This window comes from Lethenteron reissneri, chromosome 54 (genome assembly GCF_015708825.2).
Source record: "Lethenteron reissneri isolate LAM-NWPU_2019-01 chromosome 54, ASM1570882v1, whole genome shotgun sequence".
NCBI lineage: Eukaryota > Metazoa > Chordata > Hyperoartia > Petromyzontiformes > Petromyzontidae > Lethenteron > Lethenteron reissneri.
The window spans coordinates 11397697-11418375 of NC_083832.1; the positions used below are offsets into that span (position 1 = coordinate 11397697).

The window sequence follows — 20679 nt, forward strand, 5'->3', positions numbered from 1 at the left end:
TCAACAAACTAAAAGCTGTTAACAAAAACATTTTTTTTATTTTACCAGGTAAGGCCCCACGGGGGCTATGTAGCTCATTTTTTAGAAGCGACCTGGCCGCAAATGATATCTCAACAAAGTTGGCTCATCAATGTGGAAACGTATAGAGGCCAAATACTCTAAACGCGTGTTTCTAAATGTGGAGGGAAAAACCGGAGGACCTGGAGAAAAATCCACGTGACCACAGGGAGAGAGAACACGCAAACTCCAAACATACAGGGGTCAGGGTCGGCATTGCACCCACGACCTCCTGTATACCAGGTGAGGTAATTAACATCTTGCCACCGTGGCGCCCCAAGCCACGCAGACGATGATAGCAGCAAACAACAACAACAACAACAATGACGATAATTACTATGATGCAATGTGTAACGCACGCCGCGTTTTGCGGAGTTAAATGAGCGTGACTCTGAGGCGCCGAGCCAAAATTTGCGTCGCTCGAAAGCCAGGCGAGAGAGTGTGGGGCCTTCAATAAAAAGGTGGTGGCCTTTAGTCTCTAAGAAGTCTGTGCGTAGGGTGAATGCTGCTGCTGCGAGCCACGTAGCCCCGCAGCAGCCCATAGCACCTGTCGTGTGCACGGTGGATCCCCTTTCCCGGCACTGTCCAGGCTCGAACCTGCTTAGCTTCGAGGGCACGCCACACACTCGGCATGAACGCGCAAAACCCTCGCAGGCGATCGCAGCTGGTCCACCCCGAGGGCTCGACGCGTCCACATGTCCACGCAGCGGGTAACTCCTCTCCCTCTCTCCCCCTCCCTGCCTCCGCTGCGTCGCTGTCCCGCAGCAACTCGTTTGTGCGCCTGCGCCACCTGTGCACCAACACGTGGGTGCACAGCACGTTCATCCCCATCGACGCGTCCGAGGAGCGCCCCGTCATGCTCAAGATCGGCACGTCGCCGCTCAAGGAGGACAAGGAGGCGTTCGCCATCGTGCCCGTGTCGCCCGCGGAGGTGCGCGACCTCGACTTCGCCAACGACGCCTGCAAGGTGCTCGCGCTCGTCTCCGACAGCATGGAGAAGGCCGACCTCACGCACAACGAGCGCAAGTGAGCACGGTTTGGGGGCTGGTGGGGGCTGGTGGGGGGGCTGGGGTTGTGTGATGGCCGGCGGGGACGGCCGATGCAGCGGCGGCTGCTCTGCATGTGGACTGAAATCCTGTGGCCCCGTGGAGGCGGCAGCGAGGGCCGGGTGGGCCGCGCGAGTGTTGCACGTCGCGGAAGGCGCCGCTGGCACACGCGTGGGGGCTATTCTCGGGGTGCTCCGGTTTTCTCCTCCCGCAACTTGTGAACAACTCGTCGCCAGTTGGCTGAAAACGCCTCGACCGAAGTGCGCCTCCCGCGGATGGCGCACCATTGGGAGATGCTCGTCATCATCATCATCATTATTATTGGTGGGCGGGGCTTGTGAGAAAGGTGGGCGGGGCAGGAGAGGTGATTGGCGGCTGCCCCCGTTAGGGCTCGTGCCGACGCTGCGGTTCGTCGACTGGCCGATCCGTGCCGGGGTTCGCGGCGGCTTGGTGACCCTCCGCCCCTCCGCCAGGTTCGTCACGAAGCTGCTGGAGGACCTGATCTTCTTCATCGCCGACATCCCCAACAACGGGCAGGAGCCCCTCAAGGTGGCCATCTCCAAGCCCAACCGCGAGCGGCAGAAGCTGACGCGCGAGCAGAACATCCTCAAGCAGGTGCGTCGCGTCGCCCGCCACCTCGCCGTGGTCGTCGCTGTCGTGACGCGCGGATCGTTCGCCTGCTCGCAAATTACTACTCTGTCAACCGCCACGTCACGCCCCCCGTCTGCTCGCATATGCGCGCTCGCTAAACCTGCTCGTTCGCTCACTCACTCGCTCCCCTTACTCGCTCACCTGTTAATTTACTCATTCGCCCGCACACTCATCGACACACTCATTTCCTTACTCACCCATTGACTCACTTATTCATTCACTTGTTCACGGACAGATTGACCAATCATCCACATGCACGCACGCTCACTCCCCTTGGCCACCCACTCACACACCCACACATCATCCACTTCACCCGCATCTCTGCCCACCCATGCCATCTGGGCCCTCCTCTGTAACTTTATGACCCGCCCCAACTGGACATCTGTGAAAAAGAGCTTCATAGCTCATCGGATTCCTCCTCCAGTCTAAGTACAGGGACTCCTCGACTTACGAACGAGTTAGGTTCCAGAGGTCTGTTCGTAAGTTCAACTTTACTCCTATCGATTCTAAACGTGTTGGACGGCATGTGCACTAAAAATGGCGAATGCTTTAAAAGTTGTATAATCTCCTGTAGACGTAGATGCCACTGGTTCTTCACGTTCTGCAGGCAACTGGACAGACGGAATAGGTTTGTTCGTATCTCTGAAAGTTCGTAAGTCGAGTGTGTTCATAAGTAGAGGAGTCCTTGTAAAGATTCCGATTCAGATTTTTACCGTTGAGGTTGCGTTCCGTGTTTTTTTTTTTTTTGGCGCGCAGATCTTCCGGCTGCTGCAGGCTCCGTTCTCGGGGAACGGGCGAGAGTCGCTGCTGCGGCTGGAGGAGCTCTCCGACCAGAAGCACGCGCCCTACAAGTACATCTGCCAGCTGTGCTACCGCGTGCTGCGCCACTCGCAGCAGGACTACCGCAAGAACCAGGTGGACAAACGCCTCGCTCAGCCAGTGCCGTGATAGAATAACGATGATAATTATTGTTGCTGCTGGTATTGCTACGCACAGTACAACCTGTGGATAACTGCATTCTTGTTACGGATAGAACGCAGACAAACTACAATTAAAAGCCAAGAGCTTAGCGATAATGATTATACTCACAGTACAGGTAGCGTCCAATCATAATCCAGGACAAGCCAACGGTAATATTTATATTCACTGCACAGCAAAGGGAGCTTCCAATCACCGAGCAATCTTCATCATGTGCCCCCCCACCCCCGCCCCCCCTCCCCACAGGAGTACATCGCCAAGCAGTTCGGCTTCATGCAGAAGCAGATTGGCTACGACGTGCTGGCGGAGGACACCATCACCGCGCTGCTGCACAACAACCGCAAGCTGCTCGAGAAGCACATCACGGCCGCCGAGGTGGACACCTTCGTGAGCCTCCTGCGCAAGAACCGCGAGCCCAGGTGCCGCCCACAGCCGCGACAGTAAAGCGCTATCCATGTGTCTCCCCCCCCCTTCGTGGCCCGGTGCCTGGGGTGGCCCATGGGCTCCCCAGGTGCAGGTGCACCGCCTGCGCACGCTCGCTCCCTCGCTCCGCCGCTGGCGAGGGCGGTGCAGGTTCGTTCCGGGTGACTGGTTCACGGCGGTTAACGAGGGTCGCCGTGTCCGCCCTGCAGGTTCCTGGAGTACCTGGCCGACCTGTGTGTCTCCAACCACACGGCCATCGCCGTCACGCAGGAGCTCATTTGCAAGTCGGTGCTCAACCCCACCAACTCGGACATCCTGCTGGAGACCAAGTGAGGGCCCCCCATCACCAACTCACCCACCCACCAACTCACCCACTCACCCACCCACCCACTCACCAACTCACCAACTCACCCACCCACCAACTCACCCACTCACCCACCCACCCACTCACCAACTCACCCACCCACCAACTCACCCACCAACTCACCTACCCACCAACTCACCCACCAACTCACCCACCCACCCACCAACTCACCCACCCACCAACTCACCCACCAACTCACCCACCCACCAACTGGCCAACTCGCTTACCTCCTCACCCACAAACTCAATAACTCTCTTCCTTCCAGAGGTGTGGACTCGAGTCATGTGACTTGGACTCGAGTCAGACTCGAGTCATGAATTTGATGACTTCAGACTCGACTTGGACTTGCATAACAATGACTTTGTCCCACCTCTGAGGTGTGGACTCGAGTCATGTGACTTGGACTCGAGTCAGACTCGAGTCATGAATTTGATGACTTCAGACTCGACTTGGACTTGCATAACAATGACTTTGTCCCACCTCTGCTTCCTTCCTCACTGAGACCCACCAACTCTTCCACCCTCTCTGCCCACCCTCCTTACTGACCCACCCACTCATTCAGCCTCTCGCCCACTCAACGCCCCTCACCCACTAGCGCGCCCATCTGCGACAACCCCCTTGCCGTACGACCCTCCGCGTTGAACCCCGCTCGATCCCCGCGGCCGCGCGTCGTCCGTGTGCGTGCGCCCGCCAGGCTGTGCCAGATGACGGCCACGAACCAGTACTGCGAGGTGTGGCTGTACTGGCGCGACTCGGAGAAGTCGCCGCACAGCAAGTCGGTGCGAGCGCTGGCCGAGAGCTCGCGCACCTTCAACGCCGACGACGACGAGATCCTCGTCTACTACAGGTCTGGAAACCGACGCTCGCGGCCGCAACTCCCGACGCTTTGCGAGGAATCGTGGCTTAAGTTGGCGCCGCTCTCTCCGTCTCTCTCCTGCGTGTAACGCACGTCTACGTGTCTACCGTGCCCCCCCTCCACCGCTCCGCCACCTCCGCCACCTCCGCCACCTCCGCCCTCCCGCGCAGGTACCAGCTGAACCTCTTCTCGAGGATGTGCCTGGACCGGCAGTACCTCGCCATCGACCGCCTCTCCTCGGAGCTGAGCGTCGAGCTGATCCTGCACTGCATGTCGGACGAGGGGCTGCCCTACGACCTGCGCGCCTCCTTCTCGCGCCTCATGCTGCACCTGCACGTGGACCGCGACCCCCAGGAGCCCGTGACCCCGGTGCGATACGCGCGCCTCTGGTACAAGGTGCCGACGCGCATCACCATCAACGAGTAAGTCCACGGCGGGGAGACGAGCGCTCGTGTGTGTGTGTTTGTACGTGCGATACATGCGCGTACTAACAGCATGCATGCAACTCACACATATATACTAACACCGCGGATTCTAACACCGGCCTTCATCGGCGCTCGCTAACAGCACTTGCCCCACCAGCCTGGGGGATGTTTGCGTTTCTGACAAAGACAAAGGTCCTTCGTATAGCCTTGGCAGACTGTTGGGGCAAGTGCTGTTAGCGAGTAGCACCTATGAAGGCCGGCACGGCACACAAGGGGGTGAGTGGCCAGCACTACGCCCGGCCGCCTTCGTCTCCCTAGTGGCGACTGTTTACACCGCCGCATTTCGTTCACATTTGAGGCCGAGTCGACCTCGGGGAGGTCCAGATCCACACATCCCTGCGCCCACTCCCACCCTCGTGTGCGCGCGCAGCTACGACGCGTGTAACGGGACGTCGACTGCGGAGAGTCAGTCTCGCTTCAAGGAGACGATCGCCTTCGTGGAGGACTACCTGCGCACCGTCGTCGACCAGAGCAACCCCTTCTCCGACGGCGACAAGAACAAGTTGACCTACGAGGCGAGGCCGCCCCCACTCCGCCCCCACTCCGCCCCCACTCCGCCCCCACTCCGCCCCCTTGCCCCTAACCTCTCGTGGCTCGAGAAGAAACGCTGAGCATGATGGGCTTGAATTCTGGGTTTCAGCCATCCTCTCATTAAACCCGGGTTGTCGAGCGTAGTGCGGTGATGGACTCAGCCCAGCCACCAACAACTTCCACCAAGACCCATAGACTCGCATAGAGACCCCGAGACCCATAGACTTGCAGAGAGACCCATAGACTCACATAGAGACCCCGAGACCCATAGACTTGCATAGAGACCCATAGACTCACATAGAGAACCCAAGACCCATAGACTTACATAGAGACCCATAGACTCACATAGAGACCCCGAGACCCATAGACTTGCATAGAGACCCATAGACTTGCATAACGACCCATAGGCTTACATAGTGACCCATAGACTCACATAGTAACCCATAGACTCACATAGAGACCCCAAGACCCATAGACTTACATAGAGACCCATAGACTTGCATAACGACCCATAGGCTTGCATAGCGACCCATAGACTTACATAGAGACTCATAGACTTGCATAGAGACCCGTATGACTCTCACAAACCCAGTTGTGATTTAAAACGGGTTTCTAAAGTCTGTTGTCGCTCCTCCGTCCCTGCTAGGTGGTGAACCTGGCCAGGAACCTCATCTACTTCGGCTTCTACACGTTCAGCAACCTCCTGCGTCTCACCAAGACGCTGCTCGCCTTCCTCGACTGCGTGGAGACCTTCCCGGCCTTCGCCGGCGATCGCCTGGGCAAGCACGGCGGCGGCGGCGGCGGCGGCGGCGACGTTCCCAGCGGTGAGGCCCCGCGACGCCGCTCCCCTCCTCCTCCTCCCCCTCCTGCCGTCCCCGCTCCTCGCCACGCGACGAAGCGCTTCACGTCGCATCTCATCGACGCGTTTTAAAGGGCACCTCCAGCGAGCGGCAGCTGTCCGCTAAGCGTGCGAGGTGACGTTACGCAGCAGCCAGCCTCCCAGTAGGCGGCCGTCGCTAATCCCTCGGCAATTTCACGGCCCTTCCCCTCTCTCCTCTCCTGCCGCCGCTGTCGCCCCAGCGAGCCGCGTGATGCGCTCGATCCACGGCGTGGGGGAGATGATGACGCAGATGGTGCTGAGGGGCGGCACCTTGAACGCGGCGGGGCAGGGCGGCCACGGCACGGACGTGGCGCGACGCAAGCCGGTGGGCAACGGCAACGGGGAGGACGAGGACATCACCGTGATGGACACCAAGCTGAAGATCATCGAGATCCTGCAGGTGCCTGCACGAGCGCGCACACACACGCACACACACACACACACGCACACACACACACACGCACACACACACACACACACGCAAACACACACACACATGCGCACACACACACACACACACGCACACACACACACACACGCACACACACACACACGCGCACACGCGTGTCCGCACGAACGCACACGAGCACACGCGGGACCGATCGCCCAGTCGCGCCTTGTTCGATTCCCACTCACGGCCGCCAACACCATTGATGATTATTTGAACCTTGGGCCCCCCCTATGTCGACTCGGTCTCAAATGAGTACCTGACACGATGTGTAAACATCGTCACTCGGGAGACAAAGGCGGCAGGGCGTGGTGCTGGCCACCCACCCACCCCTTCGTGCCAGTGCTGGCCTTCATAGGTGCTCGTCAACACCACTTGGCCCTGCAGCCTGTTGAAGCCTGCACCACCTGGGGATCTTTGTCTTTCTTTGCCACCACCTTGCCCCCCCCCCCTCCCCCCACGATGATTGCAGTTCATCCTCAACGTCCGCCTGGACTACCGCATCTCGTGCCTCCTCTCCATCTTCAAGCACCAGTTCGAGGAGAACAGCAGCCCCGTGGTGGAGGAGAGCATGACCGAGCTGACCTTCCGCGAGCCCTCCGGTACGGCACTCGCACCGCGGTCTCTCACGCGACGCCGCGGTGTGGTGCGGTGTGGTGTGGTGCGGTGTGGTGCGGTGTGGTGCGGTGTGGTGTAGTTTGGTGCGGTGTGGTGCGGTGTGGTGTGGTGCGGTGTGAGTCTCTCCTACGGCTTTCGAACGGCCTAAACGGTGCCGCGAGGCCTTGTTGAGGCTTTTCCGGGATAAACAAAGTGGCGTCCTGTAGCAAGATAGTGGCGGCGTGGTCTTTGTAGTGCTCGCCTGTTGGCGTTCGCTGGTCTGACACTGCCGAGACGAGGCCCTGAAGAAGGCTGTCTCTGGTGTAGGCCAATCCGTTTCAAAGACGATGCATATATTATCAGAGCGTGTTTGTTTGCATGTTCACCACAAGTACGTGCGGTTAATGCGGACTTGATTCCTTGCAAAAGGTTTCTATTTGGTGTTTGAACATCTTAACACCTGTTTCATTGCCAGAAATTGTAAAGCCTATTCTTATTTTTTCATACATTGATACTGGCAAAAAAAGTCCCGTTTTGTACTGTTCTTTGCTGTAAGTTGTTTTGGATATGTGCGTACCCTCGTCTGTTTACAAAATGAGTGCCAATAATAGTCCTAAGTCTACGTTGCTGTTTCTGCAAGTTAATTTGACTGCAATTTTCTTTTTTTAAAGTTATTTGTCCACGCAAATACTTGTTCCTGGAAACTAATTTATGGAATATCGATTCGTGTTTCTGCACTGTTTTTTTCTTTCTGTAACGCAGTTTCTTTTGCCCGATTTATATTCGTTTCCCTTGCTGCGCTGTGCTCGTTTTTTTTCGTCTTTTTGGCTTTTGTCATTTTGGCGACCCAGGTCCCTCTTGCGGATGAGACTCCTCCACCCCCCTGGCTCTCTGTGAGTTCTCCCGTGGCTCGACAACAACGGGAACCCTGGACTTGAAACTTGACGCCGTTTTCATTTTCACCATTTTCAGGTCTTGACCTCAAGAGGATTGGAGAACAGGCAGAAGCAATATTTCACGGAAGGTAAAGCGCGCCGCTCGTGAACGAATGAACTGATGAGTCGCCGTACAAATGAATCGGTAATTCACTATTATGTGCGAAACTCAGGTGTGAGGTGAGTCTGGGTGTCAACTCCTGGCAGGCAGCTTCCCTGGCATGCTGTGATGTTCTCTCGGCCATCATCTCATTACAATAATCTGACAGCGTGAATTGTGTTTGGTGCCGCGTGATAACCATTTCGCTGTCTGCATTGGGAGGCAGTGCTGCGGCCCAACAGTAGCTCCGCTCGCTGCAGAGATTCACGGCTCGATTCCAGCAGGCTGCCCTGGTCATTACTGCCGGTGTATTAACTATAGATACTACGCACTGCCTGCTCCGCAGTCAACGTGAAAGATCCCCTGACGTCATTCTAAAGGAGTAGGCTGTTGTGTGCCGGCGTCATGGTCCAAATTGTTTCAAATTTGAAAAATTACACCGCGGATAACTCAACTGGGATTGTACAAAGACGGCAACACCGCCCCCGAACCGTAAAACTCCCGCACAGACTACAAGAATGGCGCAAATACCAAATAAATGAAATGTTAATCATTGTTATTATACCACTGGCAGCATACCCCCCGACTGTGTATGAACACGAAGCGGGCGATCTCTGTCTGTGTGTGTGCGCTTGATCGCTGGCTCCATCGCTGGCTCCATCGCTGGCTCCATGGCTGGCTCGCTCGCCGGCGAGAGCAGCGATGAGAACGCGCTGCTCGACCTGGACGGCCACGGGGGGAAGCTGTTCCTGCGCGCGCTGCTCAACCTCACGATGCACGACTACCCCCCACTGGTGTCCGGAGCCCTGCAGCTCCTCTTCAAGCACTTCAGCCAGCGCCACGAAGTTCTGGAGGCCTTCAAGCAGGTACGTGCGCGCGAGTGTGCACGCGCGTGTGCGCCGTGACGGCGTTCACAGGTGCTCGCTAACAGCACTTGCTACAGGGGGGATCTTGGATGCACAAATCCAATCGCTGGATCGGTGTCGACATCGCACTCGGCGCCTCCGAGGTGTGGACACTGTGTGCGTGCGTTGGTGCCCGTGTGCGCGTGCGGGCAGTAGTGAATGTCAACGGGGGTCCCCGCTGGCGCGTGCGCAGGTGCAGCTGCTGGTGACGACGCAGGAAGTGGAGAGCTACAAGCAGATCAAGACCGACCTGGACCAGCTGCGTCTCATGGTGGAGAAGTCGGAGCTGTGGGTCTACAAGGGCCGCCAGCACGCCAAGCTGTCGGAGATGCGCAGCAGCGAGGATCACAAAGAGGACTCCAAGGACACCATCAAGAAGGTTGCCATTTTGAGGGGGGGCGGGGGGCGGAGGGGGGCTCGTGCCGGAGACGCCGAGAGTCGGGGTTAGAATCGCAGGCGTCGGCCGCCTGTGATTCAGCCCGGAGAGCAGCGAGTTGATTGATGGTTTCTGCCCCGTCACCGTAGACTCACATACAGACCCATAGACCCACATAGATACCGATATATACCTGCATAGAAACCAACAGACTCGCATAGAAAAACCCACACTGGCATAGAGGCCCATAGACTCGCATTAACTGAGTTGTAATTGCACTGAGTTCTCAAGCACAGAGAGTTGGTGGTGTCAGTCCGGTCACCAATCGGTTTTTCCACTTAATTTGGCTCGGTCCCAGCTCTCAGAATGAACAATGCGCCGACAAACGCATTACACAAACAACACACAAACAGCACACATCACACATTACACAACACACATTACACAAACAGCACACATCACACATTACACAACACACATCACACATTACACAACACACATTACACAAACAACACACAAACAGCACACATCACACATTACACAACACACATCACACATTACACAACACACATTACACAAACAACACACAAACAGCACACATCACACATTACACAACACACATTACACAAACAACACACAAACAGCACACATCACACATTACACATCACACATTACACAACACACATCACACATTACACAACACACATTACACAAACAACACACAAACAGCACACATCACACATTACACAACACACATCACACATTACACAACACACATTACACAAACAACACACAAACAGCACACATCACACATTACACAAACAACACACAAACAACACACAAACAGCACACATCACACATTACACAACACACATTACACAAACAACACACAAACAGCACACATCACACATTACACAACACACATCACACATTACACAACACACATTACACAAACAACACACAAACAGCACACATCACACATTACACAACACACATCACACATTACACAACACACATTACACAAACAACACACAAACAGCACACATCACACATTACACAACACACATTACACAAACAACACACAAACAACACACAAACAGCACACATCACACATTACACAACACACATTACACAAACAACACACAAACAGCACACATCACACATTACACAACACACATTACACAAACAACACTCAACACACATTACACAAACAGCACACATCACACATTACACAACACACATTACACAAACAACACACAAACAGCACACATCACACATTACACAACACACATTACACAAACAACACACAAACAGCACACATCACACATTACACAACACACATTACACAAACAACACACAAACAGCACACATCACACATTACACAACACACATTACACAACACACATTACACAAACAACACTCAACACACATTACACAACACACATTACACAGCACACATTACACAAATAACACACATTACATAAACAACACTCATTACACAAACAACACACATTACACAACACACATTACACAGCACACATTACACAAACAACACACATTACATAAACAACACTCATTACACAAACAACACACATTACACAACACACATTACACAAACAACACTCATTACACAAACAACACACAACACACATTACACAACACACATTACACAACACACATTACACAACACACATGACAGAGCATATGGAAGATGCGTCACCATGGTGTGCATGAGGTGACCTCAGAATTGGCCATTGTGGTGAAGTATCGTCAAAGTACCCCCATCACTGACACCGCAAAGGGCTGTACATCACCTTCATCGGCATTATCGTCATTATCGGCATTATCGTTTTCATCATTATAACTACTGCACTGTTTCTTTTATTTTCTAGAGCCCAAGACGTCAACCATTAAAGGTATGCGCTCTGAAGGCAATCCTTGCTGTCAAGGATATCTAGACATTGAAATTCTTAAAAAAGGCCATTTAATTTGAATGTTATTTTGAAGGACATGCTGCTGTTCCTCAATGCTGTCGCTGTTTCTCTTTCTTGACTTTGCTGCTACTACTGCTTTGTGTGACCACTGCTCCTGCTGTTTTAGCTGCTGCTGCTGCTGCATCCATTGCTGCTACTGCTGCTTATACTGCTGCTTGTGCTGCCGTTGCTGCTGCTGCTGACGCTGCTGCTGCTGCTGCTGCTGATGCTGCTGACGCTCCTGCTGATGCTGCTGCTGATGCTGCTGCTGATGCTGATGCTGCTGATGCTGCTGCTGATGCTGCTGCTGATGCTGCTGCTGATGCTGCTGCTGCTGCTGCTCCTGCTGCTGATGCTGCTGCTGATGCTGCTGCTGATGCTGCTGCTGCTGACGCTGCTCGTGTGCGGCGTGGCAGTGCGGAGCGAGCAGCGTCACGGAGGATGTGGAGGGAGGAGCGGCGCTGACGCCCGGCACCGACAATTACGAGGCCATCAAGACGGTGAGCGTGCCGCCCTCTCTCCGCCGGTCGTACCGCGCCCCCCACCCCCCCTCGATCCTTTACTTAACCCTCTCTGCTGACCACACTTGCCCCAAAAGTCTGTTACGGCTATGCGGGGAGAGATCTTTTTTCTCGACGAATGTCCTCACGTAACCCAGCTGCGTGTCTCCCCGCGCGTCCGTGGAAGTCTCCACGCGTCCCCTCGTCCCCTTATATCTCCACCGCCCGCCCCCCACCTCACCCCGCCGTGCGTGTTTCTCCAACGGCAGATCCTGGTGCGGCTCAGCCTGCTGTGCTTGCAGGAGAAGGGCTCGGTGCGGCGCAACCGCAAGCAGCAGCAGCGGCTGCTGCGCAACATGGGGGCCCACTCGGTGGTGCTCGACCTGCTCAAGATCCCCTACGAGAAGGTGCCGCCCGGAAACATCGGTCCCCCCTCCCAACGTCTGTTCTCCCCCTAACCGCCCCCCCCACCACCCCCCGCTCCCCCCCGCTTCTAATTCCCTCCGCACCCTCGCCGCTTCCCTGCCTTGCGTTGCGTGGTCTCAGAACGAGGACGGCAAGATGCAGGAGCTGATGAAGCTGGCGCACCGCTTCCTGCAGAACTTCTGTGCCGGGAACCAGCAGAACCAGAGTCTGCTCTACAAGGACATGAGCCTCTTCCTCACTCCTGGGGTTCGACAGATGCATGCATACATACATACATATGTAGATACACACATCACAAAGGCACATGTCCCCCGTATAGCCTCAACACACTTTTGGGGCAAGTGCTTTTGGTGAGTAGCACCTATGACGGCCGGCACGGCGCGATGAGAGTAGGATGGCCAGCAACACGCACCACGCCCGGCCGCCTTTGTCTCCCTTCGTGGCTATGTTTGAACACTGCACCAGGTACTCATTTGAGGCTGAGTCGACCGCTCCACCCACGCACTCGCTCACTCACGCCCCCCCCCCCAACCCCTGTCACTGTCTCCCTGCGCGCGTCGCCACAGCTGCTGGAGGCGGAGACGATGCGCCACATCTTCATGGACAACATCCAGCTGTGCAACGAGGTGACGGAACGCGTGGTGCAGCACTTCATCCACTGCATCGAGACGCACGGCCGCCACGTGCAGTACCTGCGCTTCCTGCAGACCATCGTGCGCGCCGAGGGCAAGCACATCAAGAAGAGCCAGGACATGGTCATGGCCGAGGTGGGATGATCGCCGCCACCGCCGCCGCCACGACAATACCGCGATCTAAAAAATATGTACACGTTTTTGGGTTAGATCACGTTATTTATAAATGTGTCGTAACCCTCCACCACCCGACACGGCCAATCAGCAAAAAAGTGTCACTTTGACAAAAGACAAATAGTTCACCGGTGTGTTGAAGCGTGAAACCACAACATTTACAAATTTTGAGTACGACAGCATCATCGGGCAATTCGCGAAAACCTACGTGTTAAATATGTACACGTTTGCGTTTTATTTCTGAGCAGTGGTACGTCACGTCCAATAAACAAACGTTCTGTGGAAACCGTTAACTTGTTTTACTTAGCGGGCTAAGGCCGCTAGCTCTTGTTCAGAGGCGACCTGGCCACACGTGTTGATAGCTCATGATGGAAGTGGCTGATATCATCATCATCATCCTACGTGGGAATTCATAGCAGTGGCCAAATAGTCTGAATGCGTGTTTTTATTCTAAATGTGGAGGGGGGGGGAGCAAAAACTGGGGGACCCGGAGAGGGATCCCCAGGACCCAGGGTACAGCCACTCACCTGCATCACAGGCGTGCTGCGCCACCACCGCCCGGCCGGCGAAGTGTTCACCACGACAACAAGGACGACGGCGATGTTCTCTCCCACCCTCCACCCCGGCGCGCAGCTGGTCAACGCCGGCGACGAAGTGCTGGTGTTCTACAACGACCGGGCGTCGTTCGGCACGCTGGTGCAGGCCATGCGCCTGGCGGGCGACCACGTGGAGGACCACGACGGCCTCATCTACCACATCGCGCTCGTCGAGCTGCTGGCCGCCTGCACCGAGGGCAAGAACGTCTACACGGAGATCAAGTGCAACTCGCTGCTGCCACTGGAGGACATCGTCCACGTGGTCACGCACGAGGCGTGCGTCACAGAGGTGCGTCGCCATCGCCGCCGCTCGCCACTTTGAACCTGCCTCGAAAGAATATAACTTTTTTTATAAAGATATATAGAGGGACTCCCGAACTAACGAACCAGTTAGGTTCCAGAGGTCTGTTCGTAAGTCGATTTGTTCGTAAGTCAAAATTTACTCCTTTCGATTCTAAACGTGAGATACGGCAAACACACTGTAATTCTGATCTGCAGTTGTACAAGGGCCATCGTTTCTGCATCTGGCAGCGAGCGGAAAAATCAGGGAGGTGTGTTCCCAGAGGTCACAAAGTGCTGTAGGCAGCAGCTAAAAATAGAAGATAACGTTGATAAAAAAAACAGTGTTGGCTAATTGTTAGCCTAGAAGATAACAGCTTGCATGCTCTTCTGATGTGCGGTTGTGCAAGGACGCTGCCACGTCTGCCGTCTCGCGGTCGTGAGGCCCGCGGCACCGAGCCGCGTATGTCCTGTCCTTGCGCGCTCGCAAGACTAAAACTAGCCGTGGCTCGCTGCTCTCGTGACGCGCCGTTGCCAATGAAACGACTCGTCGCGTTCCACCGGCGGTTTCGGTCGGCGAGTTACGCCCGCAGCTTTGAGCTGCGTCGCTTTGTCCCGAGTCGTTTATAATTACTATTTTCAAAATTCAAGCTTTCGTTGCTGTGCGTTGCGCACCGCGTAGGTCAAGATCGCGTACGTGAACTTCCTGAACCACTGCTACGTGGACACGGAGGTGGAGATGAAGGAGATCTACAGCAGCAATCACATGTGGACCGTGTTCGAGAACTTCCTCGGCGACATGGACAAGGTGCAAGTCGCCCGTCGTTTCGCATCCCCTACGCACCGCGATAGTCGGACGTTCTTCGCCGGAAACTGTCGCAGGCAATGCGGCGGGCGTCTCGGTAACGGCAGTGGCTGGGGAGCTGGGACGGGGGCATTGCGGGGGGCAGGGGAAGCCACGCCCCGCAACTTAATCTCACGCGGCCACACGAGGCCTACCTAACACTTTGCGACGGCCGGCAAACTACAATTTTCCACCGTTGCAAGCGTATTAGGCGGTACCGGAGGGGGAGAATATATTGTCGACCTGGCAGCGACAGCACTCATTTATAGCCATTAGAGAGGTCTTTGTGTTAGATCGTGTTAATGTGAATGTGTCGTTAAACCTGCCACCGTCCAACACAGCCAATTGGTAAGGTTTTTGTTTAAACAAAACATGCCAATTCGTTACTACGAGTTCAGCACACGAGTATGTTGCAGAGTAAAGTGTAAATGTTTGTGGGTTTACTCTCCAACCACCGGTGTGCTGTACTAATTGGCTGCGTGTCGGGTGGTGGTGGGTTTAATGGCACAACATTTATATTTTCGCGATCTAACTCCAAAAACCTCTTATGGATAATATTGGTCGCGACAGCCTACGTGTCAAACTGACTAAATCTAGCGCCACGCTCAACCATTCGTGTCACTGTAAGGCCGGCTTGCAGTGGCAGAAGTGAGCTGTGTCTGCGAACGTGTCATCGCCCACCAATGGTACCGAAAGTCCTATTTGGCCCTCGGTAAAGAAAAGGTCGCCCACTCCAATAACAAGAAAACATACGGCCCTCTGCCAGTCCTTTGCCCGATAAAGGCCCCTCCCCGTATCGTGTTGGTCACGAGAGCTGTTTGACCATACTTCACCACGCTTAGCGCCCACCGCCTTCCATCACCCAGGACCGATTCTCCAGGTATAACTCATCACCGGTGTTTTGCCGTGGCTGGTTATAATCGAAGCGAGGTTGCTGAATTCGCGGCGCGGTGCGCCAACCGCGGCGCCACCGCTCCCCCCTTAAAGTAGAAGCTGATAGTGAGCCCGGCGGCGGCGGTGGTGGCACGGATTTTTCTCTGGGTCCTCCGATTTTTCTCTCCACGTTTAGAATCAACAACATCGCGTGTTGAGAGTATTTAGTCGTTATACATTTCCACGTGATGATAATCCACTTGGGTGAGCTGTCATTTGTGGCCAGGTTGCTCCCGCCAAAGAGCTACACAGCTCAGTGCGTCTCCCCTGGTGAACAAAAAGATCGTTGTCGTCGTGACATTTTGCGCGTGCGGATTTTCCAGGTGTGCAACATGGTGCCGGACAGGCGGCACGCCAACACGGCCCTGGAGAAGTACGTCATCGACGTCATCATGAACATCGTCACCGCCTTCTTCAGCTCGCCCTTCTCCGTGCAGGCGACGAGAATACAGGTGGGTGGGGGGGGGGGGGGCGGGGGAGGGGGGCTGGGGGGGGGGGCGACGTTCCGGTGAAGCGTGGGAGCCGTCGCACCGCGGCCGCGGACACCAACGGCGGTCCGATGTAAACAGAATCTTTATTTACGCTGGAGGAATCCGATGAGCTATAAAGCTCTTTTTTCAGATTGAGGTGGCACCGTACACGTCCGGTTTTTGTGCCACGGGCAAAGCGATCTCCTCCCCATGTAACTCGCTGAGCCGTCCCGGCTGCACAACGGTGAACAAGGGCTTCGTAGCTCATCGGATTCTTCCAGTTGGGTCCTAACCTCGCTCGCCATCCAGACCCTCACACTAACCCTCCCTCTACCCTCACTACCTGACCAGACCCAACACCAGCCCTACTTCTAACCATTAATAAGCCAACATTTTCCCTCACTGAACACTACCTCTATCCTATCTAGCCAACCTGACCCTAACGCTATCTCTGCCTACCGCCACCACTGCCACGATTGTGTAAAGTACAAACAAGCTGGCGCACCAGTCCAGTGAGGGAGCCTCCGTTTAATTGGGGATTTAGGGTCAGCACCACCGTCACTACCACCTTAACCTCCATCCCTCTCACCCCCCCCCCCTACCAACGTGCACGATGCAGACGCGGCAGCCCATGTTCGTGCAGCTGCTGCAGAAGTCGTTCCGCGTGTTCAGCTGCCCCTGGCTGACGTCGCAGCAGAAGCCCGCCGTGGAGACCTGCATCCGAACGCTCTCCGTCGTCGGTACGGAACCCCCTCCCCCCTCCCCCCCCACACACGAGCACGTGACGGGGGCCGCTGCTGTGCCACCCGACATTTAAGGACAGTGCCGCATCCCCCCCTTGCCCAACCTGAGTATTTGCCCCGCTTGCCCAACACGTGTGCCGCCCACTACGAAACCAAAGTGCCGCCCCGTTGCGCAACCCAAGGGCTGTCCCCTGTTAACTTTTAGTGCCCCTCCCTAAGAAACCCGAGGACTGCCTTTCTATGAAACGTAGGTGCCGCCACCCCCCCATGAAACCTCATTGCCCCCCACTTGCTCAACTTAAGTACCGCCCCTCCTACGAAGCGCCCAAGTGCTGCCCCTCCGAGCGGGTGGTGACAGACGGGCTGGCGATGGCGAGATGCTGCCGCGGGTCATTGTGATGTCACTCGCGGCTCGTGCCGGTTCAGTGAACGGGGTGCCCACGTCGGCGAGATGTTAACTACCTCGCCTGGTATACAGGAGGTCATGAGTTAGATCCCAACCCTGACGCCTGTTGATTATTTGGCGTTGTTCTCTCTGCCCGTGGTCACGTGGATTTTTATTCGGGTTTTCCCCTCTACATTTAGAATAGATGTGCGTTCAGAGTTTTTGGCTGCTGTAAAAAAATCCACGTGGGAAGCCACTTTATTGAGATATCCATTTGTGGCCAGGTCACTTTTGAAAAAAAAAACTATAGCTCAGTGGGGGCCTTACCTGGTAAAATAAAAATAGTTTAACAGTTTTTTTTTATAGTTTATGAGCTCCGTCACGATCCACGGCGCCATCGCCACGCTTGCCGGCCCAGGTTTTTTTTGCGAACCGGACAAATTGGGCTCAAGTTACGATTCCCTCTGTTGAAGCCCCGTACCTTTTTTTCTTACCGTGTTTTTACCGGGGTCGCATGTGCCGCGTGCAAACGTCGCGCCAACATCGCCGTCGTCGCCGCAGCCAAGAATCGCTCCATCGCCATCCCCGTGGACCTGGAGGCGCAGATCGCCCAGGTGGTGCATCCCAACCCACAGGCGTTGGTGCACAAGACGGCCATGAGCTGGCGCAACAGTGCGCGGACGGGCACCCGCAAGGAGTCTCTGCTCTCCACCTCCAACCGGGACTACCGGCAGGTCATCGAGCGCTTGCAGGTGCGGACGGGCGCGGGAGCACCGGTTGGCGAGTCGTCCGTGCGCTCCGCGTGTCCGCGTGTGTCTGTGGGGTCTACCGTGAACCGGTGGCACCTGCCGGGCCTGTCCCGTGACCTCCTGTCGGCGAGCCTTCGGCACTTGGCATGACAGCCTCAAAGCGCACCTGGCCTGGTGTGAGCGCCCCGTGCTGAATGGTGGCTGTCGTGCGGACCGATCTGCTTCATGTTTATGGGACCTGTGTTTTTGTTGTGATTGCCAGTTAGTCGACACACACGTAAACGAATTACAAAAGAGAATACTTTTTAAATCAAGGAATCCTCGTACACTCACACGCGCTCGCGCACCGCCGATTAGCACATTCGTCCCTCGCCAACGCCCCCCCACCGCCACCTCCCCCGTCACCCCTGCTCCCTTTTCGCCGTCGCCGTGAGCAGGACATCGTGCAGTCGCTGCAGAGCCGCATGCGCTCGCTGATCCAGGCGGAGACGTCGGTGCTGGTGGACGTGCTGCACCAGCCGGAGCTGCTCTTCCCCGAGGGCTCCGAAGCTTTCCAGCGAATCGGCAACGGCGGCTTCATCTGCAAGTACGGGGCGGTCGTCAGCTGTGTCGTCGTCATCATCGTCATCGTCTTCATCGTCATCGTCGTCGTTTATCACCAGGAGAGTCGACAACACAGTCTTCGGCGACGTCATAATCATCAGTGTCATCCTTGCCAGCATCGTTTTCAGTGTCATCATCATCATCATCACAAGCGTCGTCATTATTATCAGCATCACAGTTGTCATCATCTTAATCTTCCTCCTCATTATCGGTGTCATCAACATCCCTCCCTCCCCTCCCTTCCAGGCTCATTAGACACACGAAGCAGCTGCACCGCGAGAACGAAGACCTGTGCATCAAGATCTTGCACACGCTGCAGGACATGATGCCTAGCGGAGGCGCCGACGCCTGCGCCGCCGCTGCCCAGGTGAGCCGGCGTCCTCCGTGCCAGCGGGCCGCGTGGCGTGGCGGGGGTGGGGGTCAGGGGGTCAGGGGGTCAGGGGGCGTGGCTAAGGCTCTACGGCGATCCTCACCTTTTGCCGCGTTTAATCCTCCCGTCTGTTTGTGGACCATCAGGAGGCTTACTGCAGCTTGAGCCGCAAGCACCAGGAGGACCAGAAACGGGTGAGTGCCGAGTTCGCCAGCGGGACTCCCCGTGGCGCCGCGAGACGCACGGCCGCGTAAACTCATCGCTTCCGCCCCGTCCCCCTTGCCGTCCCCTGACGATCCGCCACCGCCCCTCGGCAAATGCCGGCGTCGCCCAAAGCCGGCGCCTGCGCGCCCGTGGTGATGGCGCCGTTTGTTTGCGACTGACTGTGCGTGAGCAGGGAGAGGAGCTGAGAGAGGGACTGCTCGCTTGCTACTACGGGGAGAAGACGGGCAGTCAAGCTGGTGGGTTGCCCTCTGCTGCCCCCTAATAATTGTAATCGTAATAAAATTATTACTGATGATAGTAATGTGACTTTCATTCATTGAAACATGTGAAGGCTCGCCCATGATTTTCAGTCGTGGGGGGGTAGTCTGACCATGCGTTCCCCACGCTGGTCATTGCGCGTTGGTCAGTGGGGCGCGCGGGATCCGTTTCAGATTTCACCGGCCGCCGACGTTAGCCGTGGCCGGCTCGAACCGCACGGCGTCACGAGCAGCGGCGTGCCCCACAGCGCGACTCACGGTGACAACGTGCACGCTGTCGAAATGAAACGCTGAGCTGAACGGTGCTTGGGTGATGTGCACGTATGTGCAAATGTTGAACTTCTATTGCACCGTACGTAGCACACTGTGCTGATCGGAGGTGCGGGAACGCTGGTGGAGCTGCTTTTTGTGTTTGTTTTTTTTGTCCTTCCCCCCGCACCTCCGATTAGCAAGGTTGGCTACGTACGGTGCGAAAGAAGTTCAACATACACATGTTAGTGATGCAGGAGGAGGGGGGGTGGGCGGAGCATGAGCAGGAGGTGGATGTGGCGGTCGTGGAGGAGCGGGACGTGTGTGTGGGAGGGTGAAGCGGGAGGGGGCATCACGCCGATCCCCCCGTGTGCAGGCCCCACGGTGCCACAGGTGAGGGCCCACAAGACCTTGGCCAAGGTGCAGGTTCACCTGGACAAGCAGGGCGCCTCCGACCTCGTCATCGACCTCATCATGAGCACCAAGAGCCAGCGCATCTTCCAGGAGAGCATCGTGCTGGGCATCGCGCTGCTCGAGGGTGGCAACACCGTGCTGCAGGTGAGGGGCACGACGGTGATCGTTGTCATCGGCAGAAATCGTCGTCGTCATTGGTTTTACTGTCTTTGTCATCAGCAAACG

General features: G+C 56.0%; 1 protein-coding gene across 1 annotated transcript in view; it reads left to right on the forward strand.

Moving 5' to 3' along the window:
- LOC133356515 (inositol 1,4,5-trisphosphate receptor type 1-like) overlaps nucleotides 1-20679 on the forward strand; it is a 75130-nt gene that overhangs the window by 36300 nt on the left and 18151 nt on the right. Inside the window, exons 12-40 of the mRNA XM_061574058.1 lie at nucleotides 823-1083; nucleotides 1577-1718; nucleotides 2511-2669; nucleotides 2979-3151; nucleotides 3365-3484; nucleotides 4214-4366; nucleotides 4546-4797; nucleotides 5231-5375; nucleotides 6038-6215; nucleotides 6472-6671; nucleotides 7192-7321; nucleotides 8289-8340; nucleotides 9052-9217; nucleotides 9450-9635; nucleotides 11525-11548; nucleotides 12022-12105; nucleotides 12375-12512; nucleotides 12652-12777; nucleotides 13098-13298; nucleotides 13971-14222; nucleotides 14895-15020; nucleotides 16313-16441; nucleotides 17079-17199; nucleotides 18149-18339; nucleotides 18774-18922; nucleotides 19186-19306; nucleotides 19456-19503; nucleotides 19707-19770; nucleotides 20417-20598. Coding sequence (XP_061430042.1) covers nucleotides 823-1083; nucleotides 1577-1718; nucleotides 2511-2669; nucleotides 2979-3151; nucleotides 3365-3484; nucleotides 4214-4366; nucleotides 4546-4797; nucleotides 5231-5375; nucleotides 6038-6215; nucleotides 6472-6671; nucleotides 7192-7321; nucleotides 8289-8340; nucleotides 9052-9217; nucleotides 9450-9635; nucleotides 11525-11548; nucleotides 12022-12105; nucleotides 12375-12512; nucleotides 12652-12777; nucleotides 13098-13298; nucleotides 13971-14222; nucleotides 14895-15020; nucleotides 16313-16441; nucleotides 17079-17199; nucleotides 18149-18339; nucleotides 18774-18922; nucleotides 19186-19306; nucleotides 19456-19503; nucleotides 19707-19770; nucleotides 20417-20598 — 4273 coding nt within the window. The remainder of the gene's footprint in view (nucleotides 1-822; nucleotides 1084-1576; nucleotides 1719-2510; nucleotides 2670-2978; nucleotides 3152-3364; nucleotides 3485-4213; nucleotides 4367-4545; nucleotides 4798-5230; nucleotides 5376-6037; nucleotides 6216-6471; nucleotides 6672-7191; nucleotides 7322-8288; nucleotides 8341-9051; nucleotides 9218-9449; nucleotides 9636-11524; nucleotides 11549-12021; nucleotides 12106-12374; nucleotides 12513-12651; nucleotides 12778-13097; nucleotides 13299-13970; nucleotides 14223-14894; nucleotides 15021-16312; nucleotides 16442-17078; nucleotides 17200-18148; nucleotides 18340-18773; nucleotides 18923-19185; nucleotides 19307-19455; nucleotides 19504-19706; nucleotides 19771-20416; nucleotides 20599-20679) is intronic.